The sequence below is a fragment of the Pararge aegeria genome, assembly GCF_905163445.1.
Source record: "Pararge aegeria chromosome W unlocalized genomic scaffold, ilParAegt1.1 SUPER_W_unloc_4, whole genome shotgun sequence".
NCBI classification, from domain to species: Eukaryota; Metazoa; Arthropoda; class Insecta; order Lepidoptera; family Nymphalidae; genus Pararge; species Pararge aegeria.
In genome coordinates, this window is record NW_024396990.1 from 333,889 (window position 1) to 356,878 (window position 22,990).

Sequence of the window (22,990 nt, forward strand, 5' to 3'; positions counted from 1 at the left end):
GTTCGGATCAATCCTAGTGTATTAATTGCACATGAAAAAGTGTTAGCTACTACAACTGCAAAATATCCTGTCACTCGTGCTGAAGTTAAAGTGTTAACCATTCCATCTGGAATCCAGGGTAAAATGCTAGATAATGTGTTTTTAGGACAAATACCCAAAAGATGTATTATTGGATTCGTAGGAAACTCTGCTTTTAATGGAACTCTAAATACTAATCCTTTTAATTTTGGAAATCATGGACTTAACTTGTTCGGTTTATATGTTGATGGTCAATCCATACCATCTAAAACATTAACACCATCATTTGATGATAATGTGTTCACAAGTGCATATCATACTTTATTCTCTGGAACAGGAATTCATTTTTTGAATGATGGAAATGATGTCTCTAAAGAGGATTATAATAATGGGTATTGTCTTTTTGCTTTTGATTTAACCCCCGATTTGTCTGCTAATTCAAACTCTCACTGGAACCTCATTAAACGGGGCAGTGTAAGATTTGAGGTTCGATTTGAAAGAGCTTTAACGACAACTGTGAATTGCATAGTTTACGCAGAGTTTGATAATGTAATTGAAATAAATAAAAATCGAGATGTAAGTTTAGACTATAACAGTTAAGATAATATAAATAAAGATAATATTTAATTTTCAAGTCATTTCATAAACAACCATTATATAGAGAAGATTCTTTATTTGCTTTTAATTTTTTTTATAAACTTCCAATTGACACCACAGAGATTGAGAACTATTTAAAAATTATCGATCCAAGTATTCACTTAAATGTTTTTGCTGCTAATAAGATACCGATATATTTAACATCACCAGCATATTTAATATCCAATTTAGATCCTGATACAAAACCTGGATCTCATTGGGTAGCAATATATGTTGATACTAATGGTGTCGGTGAATATTTTGACTCGTTTGGTCGCAAACCAATGGATTACCATGAAATGTTCCTAAAAACTAACTGTAAAAAGTGGATTCACAACGATAAAGTACTTCAGAACTATTTTAGCTCATTTTGCGGAATATATTGTTTAGTTTATATTTATTTTAAATTTAATAATATCTCAATGTCAAAATTTATAAATTTATTTTCTGATAATACTTTATATAATGATCAACTTGTTCAATCTATGTTTAAGACTTTATTTATAAAGAGATGATATAAAAAAAAAATCGAAAAATTATAGTTTTTTATTTTAACAAGGTACAAATCTAACATTATATTATACAATGAAAAATATATCTTAAAGTATTAACTATAACTTTTGTGTACACTGTGACCAGAAAGAATGAGACGGATCTTGATCAGTTTCTTCTTCATAATAAATAACATAGTCCTCACGAAGAGCTGTCATCATCAGTCCTATGTTTAAGGGTAATATTGGACTGGAATACCCCTTATGCTCGCGTTCCATGTTCTCACATAAATCGTGCAACTGCTGATCGATATCCATATCTTCAACTATTTTTTCAACAAAGGAGTTTATTTTCGTCTCCACTTTTTCACACAACGTAACCATTTCTTCCTCGAAAGAAATGTTGCTGAACTCAGTTGTCATCGTGTAGTTTCGTAGAACGTTTGAATATGGAATGACGGATCTGACGAAATGAACCACCTCATTATTTGTCTATCCGAATGGTTGGAGTGGGATTTCATATTGTTATTTTTTTTACTGTTTGTAAAGTACTTTTTAATAGTCCCATTATTGTTTTCAAATAAATTTTAAAGCAAAATACAAAATAAAATACAACTACGTTTATATAGAGGGTCTTTTTACTTTGTGATGTTTACCGACCGCTGGTTCAGAGAATACTTATTGTTTCTGGTTATCTCTGTCAATAAAGTATTTTTTACAGTCATGCTTCCCAGCGATTTGCTTTGTAATGTTGTATATAATATCTCGCATGCTTTGATAGTGCTTATCACCAGCAGATTCAACGTAGTACTTTAATCGCAAATCTGCATATTTCCAGTATTCAAGAGGCGAAACATCTTTAAGACTCTTCATGTCATAGATGTCTATTTTGATTAGATGTGTTGCACTGATACTGTCATCGTCGTTGGATGAGATATATGATAGGCCCCCGTCACTTGCTTGCGCTACACATGAAGACTTTGACTGTCTCTTCTTTTTCTTTTGCTTTTCAAAAAAAGCATCTATACTGTTGCTCCTTCTCATTGCGGTCTTTTTATTGTCACTCATATCTTGATCATCTGATATATTGAGTGGATAATATAAGTGCTTTAAAGTATATTCATCATTCGGTGAATTCTAGAATAAATATGAGATCACGATTAAAACAAAATATTAATTAGATTCATAACAGTTCCACATCGTAAAGATTCAATTATAAGTTACGAATAGATAAAAAAAGACAAACGTATGTGATTCTTACCTCCATGATGAATAAATGTTGTTTCACACCACTGGTCGATCTTAGTAAGTGTTTAATAAGTAGACTTTTAAAACACTGGTTTGGATACTAACAGTCTGACACTGAATAAACTTATGCCTTAAAGACTTTTAAAATACTGGGTTAGATACTAACAGTCGGACACTGAATAAACTTATGGCTTGTATGGTTGAGTGAAACGTTTTATACGCACATTTTTATAATACAAGTTTGTTCTTGTCTTTAATTAATCATTGAAACTACCGTGGCTGTTTATTGCTTGTAACTAGGAATGGACAATAAAAAATACTTTGACAAAGGAAAGGTTGGGTTATTTATTACGGTGTTTCGTATAGTTAAATAAAAAAAATTCTTTAGATAATGTTCCAACGAACAATATATTTTTTTTGAGTTGAACAAGTAAGTTCTTGTCTGCAATCAGGTAGGTTTATTGTTTGTAACGAGGAATGTGCAACAAAAAATACTTTGGGAAAGGTTACTTGCGTGTTATTTATTTCAGTGCTCCATAAAATAGAATTAAAAAAACTTTGGAATCTTTTCGAGACGAAAATAATTTATTAACAATACATTGTCTTATTTTAAACGATGCTCTACTAAGAATTTCTCTTTTTTTGTTATAAATATTCTAATGTTTCAAACATGATGTGCATATCCTTTGTCAATAACAATTATCGAGTCTTTAATACACTTAATCAAACCAAAATCATTTTGATAATGCTGTAATATGTTAAACCTATCGTAATATCAAATATAGAGTTCTTAATAAACTTAATCAAACGAAAATCCATTTGATAATGCTGTAATATGTTAAACCTATCGTAATATAAAGTCCTTAATAAACCAAAATCATTTTAATAATTCTGTAATATGTTAAACCTATCGTAATATCAAATATAGAGTTCTTAATAAACTTAATCAAACGAAAATCCATTTGATAATGCTGTTGTTAAACCTATCGTAATATAAAGTCCTTAATAAACTTAATGAAACCAAAATCATTTTAATAATTCTGTAATATGTTAAACCTATCGTACGTAATGTTTTCATAAACCTATTTTAATAAGTTGTAAATATTCTTATTTTCCAAATATTATGTGCATATACTTAATCAATATCACATATTGAGACCTTAATAAACTTAATCAAAACGTAATTATTTTGATAACGCTGAAATATGTTAAGTTTATATATTTTGGTTTCATCTTATCAAAGTATGAATTTACTAATTGAAATTACGATAATTTGAATTACTAATTTAAAGTACGAGAAAATCTAATAATAATTAGAATAATAGCTTTGGTTTTAGAAACTTGTTAGAATTCGAATATACCTATATCGAATAGTAAAGTTATTATCCCAATACGCATTACACTCATCCAGGAACTATATTCCAATATGAATTAGAATCCACAGACTTAGGTAAAAACCTGAGGTAGTGAGGTAGAGTCGGCGCATATATGAGTGCTATGAGATAGTATTTTGACCTATATAACGCAATTGGAATTAGTTAGATTTTCATCAAAATCCAATAAGAATCTTATTAGAATCCTCAAAAAATTTTCAGAAGTGAGGCAAATACGGCATTCTATACTACTTGCGTAGAACCCAGTAGCCTTTAATATGAATAGGTACTGTAATAACTAATAAACAGTAGCCCCCGTCTAACAAGTCATACGTTACTAAAGCGATAACCTTTACCAAGGGTTTTCTGTCAGAGATTGCTTTTGCAATAAGACCACCTTTGCATACAACTGTATATAAATACTTTCTTGTGTTTCTTGTATTGTTTCAATATATGAGCGAACTTCTTCTTTTTCTACCTCACTACTGGAGGTTGGCCGTCAGCTCAGCGAACTTCTCGTGGCTTCTTGAACAATAAGTTCATGCTAACGATATTTGTCCATTCACGGATGTAGCGATGTAGGGATGACCCTTTACTTTGCCCATCATTATGAGCTGGAGTACTTAGTATCGCTCATGTCTCAGGACATGGTCCAAATAATCGACTTGTATGTGCAGTAAAGTTTTCTAAATAAATGAAAACGCTATTAACTATAGGTAATATAATAAACTTTGTTAACTTAAAAACTTAGAAAATATTATTTATGATCAAACGAACTTACCTGTAAGTGAAGTTCGATCCAAATTATGCGAGCAAGCTTCATTCGACGCGATTTGGGGTTTTACTTATTGTAGTAACACTCTCTAGCTATCAGCCTTCACGTTATTCATAGTAGGGAAAAAACAATTTTTCGTATGGTATCACTATATTTTTCCCACCCTCACGTAGACATCCCTACCATCAATCATTAGTTTAAAGCAATCTATTCTAAATTAAACTTTTTTTTTTATCTATCAGATGTATTATTTTTATCAAAGTGATAAAAATAATACATCTGATAGATAAAAACTGGGAGGGTTTTTTTTTACACTTAAAAATAGTTATTACCTTAGGGTGGGTCCCCCCAAATCGCGTCGAATGAAGCTTGCTCGCATAATTTGGATCGAACTTCACTTAAAGGTAAGTTCGTTTGATCATAAATTATGCTTCACAAGCTTCATTCTAGCGATTTGGGGTTTTACTTATTGTATATAGCTGTATATGTTTATAGCTGTATTTGTAAAAATAATACATAAAACAGGTATTCTTCTTAAAATAACACATCAAAAACTTTTTAAATTGAATTCTTTATTCTAATAAAGTTAACAAAAAACATTAAGTTACCTACTTTTAATTCACAGGTAGATAAAACAAAAAAAAAAAAAAATAACAATCATATTAAATTTAAAATTCTTTCGTTTAACATTTAAGAAGTATATTTTCTTTAATAGAATGTAATAAACTCTTATTAATCTAATTATCTTAGTTACAATGGTTGCTGAGAATGGATTGAGCAAATGAGCTTTTATCGTTAACAATAACTTCCTTATTATAAAATTTAGCAAAAACTCCAGATGCTTCACTCCAACCAGCCGTTCTCCTTATAATGTCAAGATTGACTTCCAGCCTATAAGCCGACGAAGTTGATGCATGGCGAGTGCTATGGGCACTAAATATTGTAGTATCCAAGCCACTGTTAGCCAAAATAGTCTTTATCCAGCGTCTTAATGTCTGCGTCGATATCTCTTTATAAGGTTTCTTGTAACTTAAAAATAATCTGTCTTGATTATTTACCGGCAAATTCTCAGTTCTATTTAAATAAGCTAAGACGCATAATGCTGGGCAGATTTCAGGCCGGGGAGTGAAGAAGGGGAGTTTTAACAAAGGTTGATGTGCATCTAACCTAGAAGTCTCTATAATCGGGTATTTTGATAATCACTTCACTACCCTGATTTACAAACACGTTTCTAGTCTTTATGAGAGATATCGTCTGGACACGATGAGCCGTCACCAAGGCAATAAGTGTAACAGCTTTCTTTGAAAGGTCCTCTAAGCTCAACGTATGGTTGGGCCATAACTTGCTTAAATAATTCAAAACTAAATTAGGTTCCCAAGTTATATCATATTTAGGCGCGGGAGGCCGTAACCTATACACTCCCTTCATAAATCTCTTAACTCTGGTATCATCAATAGAATTTCCCATTAATAAACTTATTGCTGATTTATGAGAGTTAATAGTCCCATACTTTGCTCCCTGGTCAAAAAGCTGACTTAAATAATGTATAATTTCTGGAATCGATGCAGAGCAATAGTTTAGTTCTTTATTCTCGCAATATGTTATCCAAGACCTAATACATCCATCATATTGCTTATAGGTACTGTCAGCTAAAGACGATAAGATGATATCCACAGATCTTGAGGAAAGATGTCGTTCTATTAGCGTTTTCCTGACAATCGCACGGCAATCAATTCTAGCGAGCTGTGCAGATTGTGATGAAGTCTGAAAGGAGATACGAGCAATCGTTTATCTGGATGAAAAAATACCTCCTTAGAAATTTTAATCTTTTGGTATAATGGATACCACGGTTGGGTAGGCCAATTTGGTATTACAACAATGCCCTCCGCCCTATCATCTATAATTTTACGAATCATCTTTAGTATTAATGCAAATGGAGGAAAAGCATAAAAATTAAGATGAGTCCAAGATAATGTGAAAGCATCAATTGTCCAAGCATCAGGATCTTGTTTCCAAGATACATAAGTAGAACATTTCTTATTATTTCTAGATGCGAACAAGTCTACTGTAGGTTGTCCTAGCAACAGAATGATTGCTTGAAAGGCATAGTCTGCAAGTTCCCATTCTGTCTCCTGAAATTTAATTCTAGACATGGTATCAGCTTCCACATTATCCTTGGATCTGATATAAGATGCAAATATAAAAATTTCCCTATTTTCACACCATTGCCAAATTTGTCGTGTAATTTCTTCAAGGTGTGGATATTGTATACTACCCATTTTATTAATACATGCTATAGCAGTAGTGTTATCGATTCTCAAAAGAATCTCTGTATAAGTAATATGTTTAGCATAAACTTTTAAAGCAAAAAAAGCTGCTTTAAGCTCTAATGAATTTATGTGTTTCGTCCTTTCTGCGTTGGTCCAAAAACCATGCGATCCGTTTCCGTTACAATATGCTCCCCAACCCGTAAGAGAAGTGTCTGAGAAAATCTCAAAGGTAAAATTATGACTGCGTAGCTTAGCATAATCGGCTTTAATATATCTCAACCACCGTTATGGTGGTATATCTTCATTCAATCTTGCTGGAATTTGTATAATTTGATCGTACGACGAATTAGATAATAAACATAAAAATTTAAATCTTTCAAAACGCTTAGTATATAACCAAGAGTAATCTATAGCAGGGCAAGCTGATATTAAATTACCAAGAAAACTAGAATAATCCCGTAAACTACAAGTCTTTGTATTTAAGAACTTTAAAATTAATTGTTGAATTTTAGTTCTCTTTTCAAAGGGTAGCTCCAATATCATGTCTTCTGAATTAAATATATAACCTAAATATTTGCACTCCTTTGAAGGTGTTAAACAACTCTTATCATAATTTATTAGAAATCCCAGACCTTCGAGAAGGTTCTTGATAAATATAATGTTTTTATTGCACTCCACATATGAACTGCCAAATATTATTATATCATCTAAATATATAACTGTTAATATATTATTTGACCTGCAGTACTCCATTACTGGTTTTAATAGTTTTGTAAAAACGTACGGTGCTGTCGTTAAGCCAAACGGTAGGCAATTATATGCATAAAGAGTCTCATTAAATTTAAACTTTAAATATTTTCTGTGCAATCTATGAATTGGTAGTAAATAGTATGCATCCTTCAGATCCATAGAAGCCATAAAACAATTGGGAAACATTAATTTGGTGGCAGTACGGTAATCCTCTAATTTAAAATGTTCAATCTTTATAAACTTATTTAAACATTTTAAATTTAAAATAAATCTATTCTCTCCGTTTGGTTTAGGCACCAGAAAAACCGTAGAAATAAATTCCTTGTCCTCGTGATTCGATTCTGAAATGGCGTCGATATCTAATAATTTCTGTATACATTTATTAAATGCAAATAATTCCTTTTTAGATCTTACAATAGTACAAGCCCAATCATTGCGAATGGGTTGTGAAACAAAAGGAATCTTATAGCCCTTTAACCAGTCTAATATAAGCGGGTCACTAGTTATATTCCCCCATTGTTGAAAGAAATATGACAGTCGCCCCGCATAACGTACCTCGTGGTCAATGCTCAAAACCGCTGCTGTCTCTGACGCCGCGGAGGAGGTGGAGGGCTGCGGCGGTAGTGCCGCTGGCGGCCCTGAGCTGGCGCTGGAGTTGGTGCTGGCGCTGCACGGTCCTGCAGTCGTTGTTTCCCCATATAAGAACGTGCTGCTATTTTCCGATATGGGGTCCGTTGGTTTAAAGACTTTGGGACTGATGTAGTTGACGTAGCATTTTTACTCAAAAAACTTGTCTTCGGTACGACTTTTAAAATTTGTTTAAAATTAATACCTTGAGCTGTCTTTAACTTCTCCGACATGTTGTCACCAAAGAGATATTTTTCAGGTAATGTATCCATAACGATGTCTTTCATCTTCTGGTTTATCGAACTTAAAATAAGCATTCTTCGTCTTTTCGTTTCGAGCTGGTATACATCACATAAAATGCGACAAGCATCACTTAAATGTCTTAATAATATCGATTTTGTGTCGATATGTAACTTTTTGGCTGGGTCACTTATTATAGAGTCGACAGATTTACTAAGTGCTGACAATGCAAACCCGATCTGTTTTTGTTTATGAAAAATAGAAAAGTCTTGTTTTACTAAACTTTCTGCTAGTGCTACTTTTACTTCAGGATTGAGAATTGGTGGTACCAGTGTTTCTAAATTATTAGGTATAGGATATAACTTTACCAAGTCTCTTTTGATATCCTTTTTAAGCCCTCTTTTCAAAATGTCTTGCCATCTTGTGGTAATATCCTTATGGATAGGAGGTCCGAGTTCAGTAACAAGTTCGGGAACATCACCTAACAATGAAAGTACTGACCCATCCAACTCGAGGTCATTATTCCCCTCGATTTCAGAGACTGCTGAATCGGCACCGCCGATCTGCGAAACTGCTGGTATCTCAACAGCCGCCTCAGGCCGTGTTATGTCCTCCAATGATAACACGATGTCTGGACGTCGCTCGGTGACATCATCAAGAGTGTCGAACAAATCTGGTAAAGCCTGGTATAATATGTCATTCTTCGTCTGGCTGACATCTGTAAACGTCCCCACGTTTAGACTTTAACATAGGTTACAAGATCACTTCTACTGTAAAAGTAGGTAGGTAGGAAAAAAATAAAAAAAAATAAAACCCATACTGTGCATAGTATAGCATAGCATAATTATTATGAAGGAGTAAACCAATTAGCGGAGTCTCACATCATGATAACATCTACCTAATATTCCTCAATAAGATAATTATGAAGGAAGAATCCCAAAAGCGGAGACTCACATCATGTATACAGTTCTTATATAGGTACTCTGGTTGCGTAAATATGAAGGAAGAATCCCAAAAAGCGGAGACTCACATCATATGTTTGGATTATTTTCACTTTCATAGCGTAAATATGAAGGAAGAATCCCAAAAACGGAGACTCACATCATATAAAATATAAACTTACTATTATTCTCGTCACTCGAACTACTAGAAGGTAGACGCATTATACGTTTCCTCGCCGGTGTGTTCGACAATTTTTCTTCCAGTTTCCTTATCTTTCTAAGAATCTTCGCTTCCCTCGCCTTTGTTTTCCTTTTGCCCATCGTGTATTATATAGTTTCACTTTTATTTTAATACTAAAATGTAACAAATAAAATAAAAAAAAAAAACGTGCGGAGGCCCTGAGCACGAAAATGTTAATGATTGATGGTAGGGATGTCTAAGTGAGGGTGGGAAAAATATAGTGATACCATACGAAAAATTGTTTTTTCCCTACTATGAATAACGTGAAGGCTGATAGCTAGAGAGTGTTGCTACAATAAGTAAAACCCCAAATCGCTAGAATGAAGCTTGTGAAGCATAATCTTTATTACTCTTATTATAAAATTTTAGCTGTTTATGCGCGTGTCATATAAAACTCAACTCAAGGTAAATTTTCACGGTGTGAGGGCATTTATTTGCATAAAATTAAATTTGTCAATGTTGTTTTTCGCGATCTATTGAGCAGCATTGTCACGTAATAATACAGGAATTTTGTCTCGAGAATAACTTTACGTGAGCTTAGAATGTACATTTTCCATTGTAGTCTTGAGCAAAATATTTACAGCACTGTGATAATAAAATATCTTTTGTGCGAAGCGGTCAAGCGCGAGGAAGATTCTTTCGTTTAATTTTATACATACATTATTATACAAGTACCTACATACAATTTTGTAGAATTTACAATGAAGCCCGTCTCATTCGCTATAAAATAGCCAAAGTGACTATGAAATATTTTATTTTTTATAAATTATTATGAGCTAACGGCAAAAATGTTCACAAAGAAGAAATTTTCATGTATGAAACATAATTTAAGTATTTTATGAAAGAAGAAGCGAGAATTGAAAATGTGACGCTTTTTGACAAATAAAATACAAAAAGAAATTGGTAAATGAAAGAGGAAAATGCAAGATAATATCAAGAAACGGTATGCAATAAATTTGTTGCATTTCATTTCTTCGAAGTGTTTACAAGAATTGTTTCGAATTTTTTTCGTTGTTTCTTTCTAACGCGCTGGCTACGGGACAAATCGCGTCACGCGACAGGTATGGGTAACCATATAGCAAGCCGCGAAACCGATCGACTCTATCTGTGGCATGCTTGGTATATTTCTATACATTAGAAAAAGCTACTCAACACTCTACACACTAATTTTGAATTTTGATTTTTACAACGTCGTACCCAACTCAGTATTTTACTACATAAACTTACAAAGTTAAAGTCAAAGTCAAAGTCAAAAATATCTTTATTCAAGTAGGCCCACAGGTGGCACTTTTGATGCGTACATAAGAACCACACGGTAGTGAGATGATGGCGATAACCACATTCGTAAACTTAAAACTAAAGCTACGAGGGTTCCAAACGCGTCCTGGTCTAAGAAGAAGCCCACAACAAACTTAGCCAGGTGTTTTTTTTTTTTTTTGTTATCACCATCTCACAATGTCATTTTAAATTATTAGAAGAGCAACCTGGTTAGAGCAATAATTTACACCCAAGCTTTTTTATCGTTTACGTAGTCCTTTATACTATAATAGGACTTTTCTATAAGCTTACGTTTAATACAAACTTTGAACTTTTTAAGAGACATCTCCAAGATGACAATTGGTAGTTTATTGTAGAATTGTATGCAATTTCCTTTAAACGAATTATGAATTTTATGTAACCTAGTATATTGCACTGTAAGTTTATTCTTACTTCTAATGTTTAAATTATTGCAGTCACATTTTTTCTTAAATTTAGAAATGTTTTTATGAACGTACATTAAATTTTCAAATATGTGCTGACTATACACTGTCATTATTTTAAAATCTTTAAATTTATCTCTCAATGACTCTCTCGGACCCATTTTGTAGATAGAACGAACAGCCCTCTTCTGCAGCACGAAAATAGTGCTAATATCAGCAGCATTACCCCAAAGTAAAATTCCATATGACATAATGCTGTGAAAGTAACTAAAATATACCAGTCTCGCAGTTTCTACGTCGGTCATATGTCGTATCTTCTTTACCGCATAGGCAGCAGAACTAAGCCTGTTCGATAAATTATTTACATGAGGGCCCCATTGAAGTTTAGAATCTAACGTTATTCCTAGAAAAACTGTCGTATCCTCCAGTTTCAGTTCCTCATTATTAAGTAGTACAGTGGTTTTCACGTGTTTAACATTAGGTAAAGTGAATTTTATACACTTGGTTTTTTTTCCATTAAGAACCAAATTATTAGCTTCAAACCACTGTACCACTTTAGCGAGAGAGTTGTTTACGTCGTCAAAAGCTAGTTCAAGTCGATTTATTTTAAAAGTCAGTGATGTATCATCGGCAAACAGAACTATCCCGTGTTTATCCTTGGCAAGGTAAGGAAGGTCATTAATGTAAATAAGGAACAGAAATGGTCCTAATATAGACCCCTGTGGGACACCTATTTTCATAACTGATCCATAAGACCGTTTTCCATTCACGTCGACTTTCTGAATTCTATCGCGTAGATAGTTACTCATTAAGTCTAGAGCTACACCCTGAATTCCATAGTGGTGTAGTTTCCTAACTAACGTTTCGTGTTGAACACAATCAAACGCCTTAGATAAGTCACAGAACACACCAAGTGCATCACGTGACTCCTCCCAGGCTTCAAATATGTTTTGTATTAGCTCAACACCTGCGTCGATTGTTGAGCGACCCCTTGTGAAACCAAATTGCTTAATATGAAGTAAATTATACTTATGAAAATGGTAAAGTAATTGATTTAAAATGAGTTTTTCAAAGATTTTACTGAAAGTGGGTAGTACGGATACTGGTCTAAAGTTAGTGGGGTCAGAAGTACTACCCGATTTAAACAATGGAACTATTTTACTAAGTTTCATTAAGTCAGGAAACACACCACAATCTATACAATTATTAAATATTAAGGCTAAATCGGGTGCAACAATATCAATTAATGATTTGACAACGTTTACGGAAATGCCCCACAGATCATTTGTTTTTTTATTAATTAATAATTTAAAGGCTTTAATAACGTCAGAGCCACTAACATGCGTGAATTTAAAAGAATGGTTACACTCAGGCACATTTTCCTTTAATAGAGAGAGAGCCATATCTGGTGAAGAGTTTAATGATTCTGTTGTGGAGACGGGAATGTTGGTAAAGAAGGTTTCAAAAGCAGTAGCCACCTCGAAATCTGTTGTTAAGGCTTTATTATCTACATTAAGTTTAAAGTTAATATTTCGTGGTGTTACTCTTCCCGTCTCCTCATTAATTATGTTCCAAGTAGTTTTGATTGCATTGCTGCTATTTTTAATTTTATTTTTGATGTATCGCGTCTTTTCTAAGTGGCAAGCGCGTTTAAAATTCTTGGAAAACAATTTAACATAATCCCCAAACTTATCACCAGTGTTAAATTGACGTTCAGCATACAATTCGTACAGCTTTTGCCTATTTTTATGAAGTTCAACTGTCGCCCACTCACTAAAATTTAATGTATCAGTAATCACAACCGACTTACTAGTAAATATAGAATGAAATAGTCTATTAAAGGTATTGAAAAAGGAGCTGTACATTGCATTTGGAGTCGCCCCTGAGGGTAGGAATGGGAGCATTTACTAGGCTAATTCTCATTTTCTCTATGCGGTTGAATGTTACAGGAACAAATGTTATTTTACGTTTAGAAACATTTTTCTTCACATTTTCAAATTGAATAATTTGACCACAATGATCAGAGTCTAATTTACTAATAATATTTTTGCTTATAGGAATTATATTTGTAAAGATGTTATCCAAACAGGTGGCGCTAGTAGCAGTTATTCTTGTGGGCTCCATGAACATATTTGATAGATTGTAAGTTTTAAATAAATTCAATAACTTGATACTTAAAGAGTTTTTTTCTAAAATGTTTACATTAAAATCTCCGCATATTATTAACTTTTTATTACACTTTGATATTTTAAATAACACTTCATCCATTACCTTTTCAAAAAGTTCAAAGTTTGACAAGGGTGGCCTATAAACAGTAACAATTATAAATTGCTCTAGTTCAACCGAGGCTAGCTCTATTGTCCGTTCAACAGAAAGGCTAACAATATCGTTTCTGTTTTTAAATTTTAAATTTTTATTTAATAAAATTAAAGAGCCTCCATGAATCGCTGTAACCCTGGTGAACGAACTACCAACCTGGTGGTTACCAAAATTAAACAAATATTCATGGGTTTTCAACCAGTGCTCAGTTATACATAAAATGCTAATGTTAAAATCATTTAAAAATAATTCAATCTCTAAGTCTTTTCCTCTAATACATTGAATATTTTGGTGAACCAAGTTGATATAATTAGAATTAGATTTTTTATTATATTTTTGGTTTAATAGTACATTGTGCGACCCCTTACTATAATTTATTTCATATATGCCTGAGGGAGACTCAGTTGTCTGCTTTTCTAAGCAAGAGAAAACCTCTGTTGTCTCCTTAACTAGTTTAAACTAAAATGACTTGGAATAATTTCCAAGGTTTTCATGTCAAAACTATTACACTGCTCAATAAAAGCAGCTGGTTTAGCCAAGTTCTTGGCTGTTATGGTAAAAAAATATGATAGCGAAACAGCTATCTGTTGTTTAAAATAGTGTGATAGGTAATATCTATCTCGGTACAAATTATAAGTAGGATTAGCACATTTGCTAAAGTCTATAACATGAAATTTCTTATTATATGTACATAAATTGTACAAAGTCATATTTAAATTATACCTAATAGTATTTTCTTGGTGTGGCAAGTTATGAAAATAAGGAAATGTGTATAATACAATACTATTTACATTTAATGTATTTAAAGAATCAATAAGTTTAATCAGCTCAGGTTTGTTAACATTCCCTCTATTTCCCATTATGATAATTAAATTAGTTTTACAGTCAAACATATTCCTATTTCTACAAATTGCAGCTACAATAGCTTTTAAATTTGAGTTGGGTAAACAGTAGTTCAAAACTGTGTGTCCATTCAACTGAGAGTTAAGATATAAGCCCATGTTACATCCAATTTCATCGCTGTACATAATTGATTTTATTGAACCGCTACTATGAGCATTTGCTTCAATAAAGGAATTATTATTAATATTTATGTTTTGTGATTTTGAGTTACTTAACCTGACACACACCTTTCTCACATTAGAGGGTGATGACACTGATGACACAAACTGGGGATGACTGCCTATACTATCAAAACTATGGGTAGATAGTGAAGTTAATTTACCACTGGGTTGTTCTGTCTTATGCCATTCATCTGAAGTCTGTGTGTACTCAGATATCATTTGCCTTTGATACATGTCAAACTTTACTGCCAGTGTACGTAAAGAAGTCTGTAATCTGGCTATTTGTGCTTCTAGGATTTGTGTGTCAGATTCATAACTTAATCTATTACTTTCTAACTGTGAACTATACATTTTAATTTCATTCAATAATTCTAAACGTTCTTTCTTTGGTTTCTCGTGGTTATTCGCGGCTTTCATCAACCACGCTATGTCAAACTACGCGCTGCCCGGCAAACGGCGAAGATCCGGCTCTATTGATGATGAAAGAATGCGACCGAGAAAAAGGATCAAATTCGAACGGTTGCAGCCAGTTACATTTATTTGCCGTGAAGGAAGGTTGTTGAGAGAAAATCGAATGCTAAAAATACAGTTGAAACGCTTAATAAAAGAGGTGAAAGAATTGAAGATCCAGAGAGATCGAGGCGATGTTCGATCCGCTCCGGAATCGCCAATGCTTGCTGCAAGGGACTGCCCTCCGTTTCGGAATATCGCCACGCATAGAAATTTCGAACCCTGGACATACTCAACGACCCGTCATACGATGTACGCCAATATGGAATATGCATCCCCCCAAGCCGCGTCGGATGAATCGCATAATTTGGATCAACTTACTGATGAAAGAGAAAACCACGAAATGAACTCCTAGTCGCAGTCGTCGATCAAATGTTACAAAATAAATAATACACATATTCTCGGTAATCCAGATGTTAGTTCGACGTCTTTTAATTTTAAGATAATTTTCATATTTTATAATATTTTAAAAATATGCTAGTATTCAACTGGTTTGAAAGAGTCATTTTTTTAAAGATAATTTTCATATTTTATATAAATGTTATATTTTTAAAATATGTTAGTATTCAACTGGTCTGAATGAGTCATATTTTATTTAAAATTATATAACTATAGATTAAGGTTATTTTTGTGCAGGTTTTTTTTAAAACTACATACCTAACATGTCATTCAAGAACCTTTTCCTCTGTAAATGAAATTGATCTTGCCATAGACCATTTGCAAAGAACCATTATTCGTGCGAGAGACTGCACAGTCCCTATGGGTACATATAAGACCAATAACGTTACTAAGTTGCCCCGACATGTTAGACAACTGATAAGTTACAAAAATTCGCGTCGCGTTGATAATTGTCTTACTAAAGGAGCTCTAAAAAAATTTGTTCGCCGTCTAATAAATCGTTTTTGTAGCTTGAATGAAGTGGTAACTAAGAACATTTCTGATAACAAATGGAATAAAACATTGAAGATTGAAAACCCAAGAGTCGAGGAGTGGCGCGTATCTAGATCTCTGAAACCCAAGCGAATTACAATACCCCCCCCTTAAGTATCCGGATGGAACCTTGACATCCAATGCAATTCCCTTCATTATATTTAAAGTTACAGTATTTCTAATCTGTCACATCCTGTTCGACCAGCGGAAGTGCGTACTATTTTAAAAACGCTTAAAACCCGTAAATCACCTGGGCACGATGATATCGTGAACACTCTTTTAAAGAATTTTTCACAGAAGGATGTTGTTCTCGTTACAAAAATTTTCAATGGTTGCCTGTATATAGGTTACTTTCAGAGCGCCTGGAAAACTGCTAAAATAATCGCACTAAAAAAAACCGGGCAAAGATGACTCAGTACCAACTAACTACAGACCCATTAGCTTACTTCCGTCTTTAGGCAAATTATTTGAAAAAATTGTGTACAATCGCCTACGCGCAGTTTCTGAGCACTTACTAATTAATGAGCAATTTGGTTTTCGCCAATCGCATTCAACTGCTCATCAGCTGGCTCGGGTTTGTGAACATATAACTCATAACCTCAATCTTCACCAATCTACTGGTATGGTCTTACTTGACATTGAAAAAGCTTTTGACAGCGTCTGGCACGAGGGCTTTCTTCACAAACTGGTGGTTCTTAACATACTCGTACCCTCACCATTGATAAAACTTGTCAAGTCCTATCTACGGGATCGTAAGTTTAGGGTTTATATTGGTGAGAGCGAATCATTGTGTCGGACAATGCCAGCTGGCGTCCCTCAGGGATCTATTTTAGGTCCATATTTGTTTCTGTTATATTTAAATGACATCCCAAGACAACCTAGAACAAATTTAGCCTGTTTTGCGGATGACACGGCATCTTATACATCTTCTGATGATATTGATAATTTGTCGCTTACAATTATCCATCGATCGGCTTCACACCTTTTTTACTAAATGGAAGCTTAGGCTTAACGAAAGCAAGACTGAAGCCATTCTATTTACTCGGCATCGTGAACCTCCCTTAAGAACATTAGAACTTGCTGGTTATATAGCGTCAAATGGAGACGGTCCGTCCGCTATCTTGGGTTAAACATGGACGTAAAACTAAATTGGTCGAAGCACATTGCAGATTTACGAGTAAGAGGTGCACAAACACTTGGTGCCCTCAGCCTAATCTTAAATCGAAAAAAGGAAACTTAGCGCGTCTACCAAGCTAAAAATTTATATTGTACTTGTCAGGCCAACAATAACTTATGCTTGCCCCATTTGGAGTAATACTTGTTCAACTAATTATAAATTATTACAAATTATCCAAAACAAAGCACTCAAAATAGCTTACAATACTCCATTTAAGAGATGTGTGTATTGCTGTAGTATATATATGTAAAGAAAGTATATTTCTTTAGAGTTTCAATATTGTATAATTTAAATTCTCCCGCGCTCCAAGCCGTCGGCAAAGCAGTTCAAAAGTTATGATAAAACAGTAACAAATATGGCAGTCAGAAAAAGACAATTTTGATGTGTCATTGTGCGTGACTTATAACGGATAACGGAATAAATCAAAAACCATTTGTGAACTTACTTAAGAAATAAACTTTAAATATCGTTTCTTTGTTTTTACAGGTAGGAGTGATTTACATATTTGTCTCAAAATTGAATTGTAGCGTAATGTCATAAAAATAACGAAATAAATCTTTGTTTTTACAGAGCAACACATTTAAGTTGTTTCAGTTGACGAAATCATACGAAGTAAACTAAAAACCTATTATAAAACGACATTTTTGTTTATTAACGTCAATTGGAAATGGAGAAACTTCGTTTTGAATTTACACTGACGCCTGGGAATGATGGAAAATCGAACGTTTTTGCTATAACCTCAATAGCCACAAGTGATAACAAAGTGTACACAATACCCGGGGAGTTACAACCAGTTAATCTTCATAAAGAAATATTGAAAACATCTGCGTATGTGAAAGTAAAAAATAGCATAAAAAAAGGCACCAGGTAAGAAGAGTCTGGATAACTTTGACAAAAGAGCTTGAAAAAGTTTATGTGGATGAGGACGGTAATTTACAATTTGGGGACCAATTTCTAGAAGAAATTTGCCAGGAAAAAGTTGCCGCTCTTACATCAGACACTGGTACATTGGAGAAGTTATTTGAAAAATTAGTAGAAAATACGCAGGTGAGTAAAACTCAGAGCTTGAAACATGTTGCTGAGAAGTTTGTGATAGAAAAATTTACAAGTAAAAATTCCAATGCAAACCAGTGGATTGACATTTTTGAAAAAGAATGCATACGCTTTGATGTGAAAACAGATGAACAAAAAATTGAAATACTCAGATTGTTTATGGATAAAAGTTGTGCTGATTGGTATAGCTCAATGATCATAAAATTAACCGTCAACTCTGAATGGTCAATGTAGAGAAACAAATTCTGTGAATCATTTGCGAACAAGGGATGAACCCAGTCACATATGCACTATTATTTAAATACAAAGAAGGTTCATTGTTAGATTATGCCATGAGAAAGGAAAAACTTTTGTTGGAAATGAGAAGAACAATTGACATAAGCACATTGTTGGATCTTATCGCAGCTGGTTTACCAGAGTTTATTCTTAATAGAATTGATAGAGAAGCATTACTTGATACAGTGGATTTATTCAATGAAGTGAGTAAATTTGAACACATGGTAAATAAGAGAAATTTTGTGGCTAAGGGAAAATATGGAAACCCTAGAGCACAGACTAAAAATGAAGATAAAATTCCTTGCAAAATTTGTGAAAAATTAAATAAAGGAAATCGGTACCACTCTGGGAGTTCATGTTGGTTTCGAACAAAAGAGGACGACAAATGGAAAAAAATGCTATCAAACATGTTAACAATTCGGTGATTGAAGCTGAGTTAAATGAAACCGACCAAAAAAAACGAATAGCAACACCACTAATTAATGTAAAATTATTATTAAATGATAAAGTACAAATAAATGGAATTTATGATTCCGGCTCAAATGTTTCTCTGATTAACTCAAAGTTACTTAAACTAAAAGGAAAAAGAAACAGTTCAAATGAAGCTAATTTAGTAACAATTAATGGTATTAAAAAGACAAGTGGTTTGACAACTTTAAAAATAAAAATCTTTGAATTGGAAAAAGATGTTGATGTATACATAATTGATGAAAAAAACTTTAAATATGAATTTTTGATTGGATTAGACATAATTAAAAGTTTTAAGCTTATTCAAAATGAAGACTTATCAATAACACAAAAACACTGTGTTAATACGGAAAATGAAAAAACTGAATTTTTTTTTACCAATATTAGAACAAATACAGTATTACAAGAAATACAAAAAAATAATAGCATTTGGTCGAATTACAAAATAAATTTGAATGAGCATGTTAACAAACAAGATTTCAAATTAATGATAGAGCACTTAAATCAGTATCAAAAAAATAAAATAGATAGACTAATAAGCAAATATAAATCCGTTTTTGCAAAGGACAAATATGATGTTGGTTCGGTTGATGGATATGAAGCGAGGATAGACTTATTAGTCGATAAATATTGTAGTAAGAGGCCTTATAGATGCACTATAGAAGATAAAAAGAAATAGAAAAACAAATAGCAAAATTACTGGATACTAAACTTATAGAAGAGTCCTATAGTCCATTTGCTGCGCCTGTAACATTGGCATTTAAAAAGAGGAGAACAGAAAGTCCAGGCTATGCATAGACTTCAGGGATTTAAATAAAATAGTAGTGCCTCAAGCTCAACCATTTCCCTTAATTGAAGATTTAATGATGAAAACGAGAATGCAAATTTTTTTCAACATTAGACATAAATTCAGCATTTTGGTCTATCCCTTTACGAATCGAAGATCGAAAAAAGACGGGATTCGTTACACAGGATGGACATTTTCAATGGACATGCCTTCCATTTGGGTTAAAGACCTCACCAGCAATTTTTCAGAGAATATTAAGTAATATATTGAGAAAGTATAAACTAATAGATTTCACAGTTAATTTCATTGATGATATACTCATTTATTCCGAAACTTTCGATGAACACATTGGTCATCTAACACAGTTATTAGATGCAATCAAAACAGAAGGCTTCAGGCTAAAATTTTACCAAATGCACCTTTGCATCAGACTCTGTCAAATACCTGGGTCACATAATTCAGAATAATTCTGTAAAACCACTTAAAGATAACCTGATTTCAATAAAAGATTTCCCAGTTCCAAAAACACAAAAAAATTACGAGTATATAGAAAAAAGAGCAATAATACTAGAACCATTGCATAATTTACTAAGGAAGAATCAAAAATGTGTTTGGTCAGATAAATGCCAAACAGCATTTGAAATGATAAAAAACTTGCTATGCTCACAACCAGTTCTAGAAATATATGATCAGGACTTACCAATAAACATCTATACTGATGCTTCTTTAGAAGGTATTGGGGCTATTTTAAAACAAACACAACCGGATGGTAAAGAAAATCCGGTTGCATATTTTTCAAAAAAATTAAATGAAGCACAAAAGAAAAAGAAAGCAATATACTTAGAATGCTTAGCTATCAAGGAAGCGGTGAGATACTGGCAACACTGGTTGATAGGTAAAACTTTTACAGTTTATTCAGACCACAAACCACTTGGAAACATGAATCTGAAATGTAGGGCTGATGAAGAGCTTGGTGATTTAACATATTATCTTTCACAATATGATTTTAAAATAAAATATGCACCAGGAAAACAGAATTTGGAAGCGGATTGCCTGAGCAGAAATCCGGTATTGGAGTCCAATGAAAATACAGATGAACAATTAAAAGTTGTGAACTTAATTAAACTTGAAGATATCATAAAAGATCAAAAAAATTACGAAGAAATACAAAACAAAAAAAGCAAATTAATTGAACGATGCAACGTCTTCTTCAAAATGGGTAAAAAACGAAAAAAAATAATTCTTTCTGAACAATTTAGCTAATTGTTGAAAAACGTGCATGATAAATTTTGCCATATTGGAATTGGACAAATGCAGAAGACAATTAGTCCACACTATGCAGCTAAAAATTTGATGAAGAACATCAAAAAAGTTTGTAGTAGTTGTGAAATTTGTATTAAAAATAAATCAAGAGGACAAGATAAATTTGGATTTATGTCTCAGCTTGGCCCAGCCACGAAACCCTTTCAAATAATCTCTATAGACACGATTGGAGGCTTTGGAGGTTCCAGATCAACAAAAAGATATCTTCATTTGGTTCATCCACCCTACAGTCCTGACCTGGCTCCCAGTGATTATTATCTCTTTCCAAAAATGAAAAAAGAACTTCGGGGGAAGAAGTTCTCAAGCGATGAAGAAGTGAAGGAAGCAGTTTCAGCTTATTTTTCAGACAAAGAAAAAACATTTTTTTTTCGAGGGTATACATAAGCTAATTGAAAGATCTGAAAAATGTATTAGGGTTGCAGGAGAATATATTGAAAAGGAAAAATAAACTTGTATTTTTATTTCCACGTCTTACCCCCGATGCCGCGAACTTAAAAACGCCCCCTCGTAGATACGAGTATCTGAGCGGTCATGGAAATAATTTAGCTTGGTTACCAGGAACTAAATTTCTAGGTGTGGGTACATCATTGGGAAAATTAAAACTATTTGATACAAGAACTCATAAAACAGCGCAATATTTCAGTTTACATACAGCTTATAAAACAATTAGCTTTTCATCCTAAAAATAAATGTTTAGTGACTGCAAGTAAAGATGGCACTTTGAAGGTCGTGGATTTAACCATGGGAAAAGCTTTATATTCTTTAGATCTAATGCTGCAAAGAATGCTGTTACTTATTCTAAGAGTGGTGCATTTATAGCTGCGGCTACTTCAGACCGATTGGTTGGTATATGGAAAACATAATTCAAATAGAATCTTGATTTAAAAGCTAGAAAAATATGAATTGTTATGATATTTCGTTCTACTTATACACATCAACAGAAATTAAGGGGTTTATTCCACTTGCATATATAGAAGTTTCGGAGGGATGGGCTTCGTCAGCATTGGTCTGCAACGCGTCTAGGAGAAGGAAAACTCAAAAATCAAACCCGGAATAGTTACTCTGTTAGGCGCGCATGGGTCCAACCTGTCTAAGCGGCAGTCACCTGCAGCCGACCTGGTTCCACATATATCGACTTATCGTTCCTGTGGGTCAGACCAGCTAGGCCGAGAGGGTGGTGTAGGTCTTGGGCAACCCTACATCTCCTCAATATCGTCCCAGGCGATGCACTGTCTGTGAAGAGGACACTTCACACGTGAGAGCTAGCTTTCGCGGAAACAACACGGAGAGTGGCAGTTACCAGTTATAAGTCCGCATGAATAGGCGTAAGTGTGGACGCTAGGGGTCATTCTCGACAGTGAGAGAGTCCATTGTAGACTCATCGATCAGTTACCAGCTCAAGCTAGGCAGCCCCCGGCCAATTGGGTACTGATCCGTCTCGGTGCGAGTCTGTTCTTTTGAGGTGTGGAGAACACTGGCTTATAGCCAGATAACTAGCGCCGTTATCTGTTACACCTGCATTCACGAAAATAAAACCTACTATTACCCGACTATCTATGCGTCTTGCGACGCGGAACGTCCGTACATTGAGGACAGGTCTCCCAAACACCTGTGGAGGCTTAGGTAACGTACAAGACCTACGTAAAACCGCTGTAATTGATCTTGAGTTAAAGAGGCTCAACATAGCAGTAACAGCTTTACAAGAAACACGAATTCCCGACGAAGGCTCCATTAGAGAATCTCACTACACTTTTTTTTGGAGAGGGAAAGAGG

General features: G+C 33.7%; 2 protein-coding genes across 3 annotated transcripts; both read right to left on the reverse strand.

The window, feature by feature from the left end:
- Positions 1-1,283: 1,283 nt before the first annotated feature.
- Positions 1,284-2,928, reverse strand: LOC120636846. The gene is made up of 2 exons (XM_039908408.1): positions 2,407-2,928; positions 1,284-2,282 (listed from the first exon to the last, which is right to left on the reverse strand). The coding sequence occupies exons 1-2, from the start codon at positions 2,410-2,412 to the stop codon at positions 1,824-1,826; spliced, it is 465 nt and encodes a 154-aa protein (XP_039764342.1). The 5' UTR covers positions 2,413-2,928; the 3' UTR covers positions 1,284-1,823.
- Positions 2,929-5,223: 2,295 nt separating this feature from the next.
- Positions 5,224-9,706, reverse strand: LOC120636847. 2 transcript variants are annotated; one of them, XM_039908410.1, is made up of 3 exons: positions 9,552-9,706; positions 8,117-9,146; positions 5,224-6,305 (listed from the first exon to the last, which is right to left on the reverse strand). In XM_039908410.1, the coding sequence occupies exons 1-2, from the start codon at positions 9,688-9,690 to the stop codon at positions 8,131-8,133; spliced, it is 1,155 nt and encodes a 384-aa protein (XP_039764344.1). In that variant the 5' UTR covers positions 9,691-9,706; the 3' UTR covers positions 5,224-6,305; positions 8,117-8,130. The 2 variants fall into 2 exon arrangements, with proteins under 2 accessions (XP_039764344.1, XP_039764343.1); XM_039908409.1 differs by having other exon boundaries at positions 5,224-9,146.
- Positions 9,707-22,990: the final 13,284 nt, after the last annotated feature.

Excerpts from the sequence above, each read along its gene's own strand:
- LOC120636847 (XM_039908410.1), bottom strand. The coding sequence starts at position 9,690 with ATGGGCAAAAGGAAAACAAAGGCGAGGGAAGCGAAGATTCTTAGAAAG. Across the intron at positions 9,147-9,551 it reads TTCGAGTGACGAGAATAATA|ATGTCAGCCAGACGAAGAAT; the intron begins GTAAGTTTATAT and ends GGACGTTTACAG.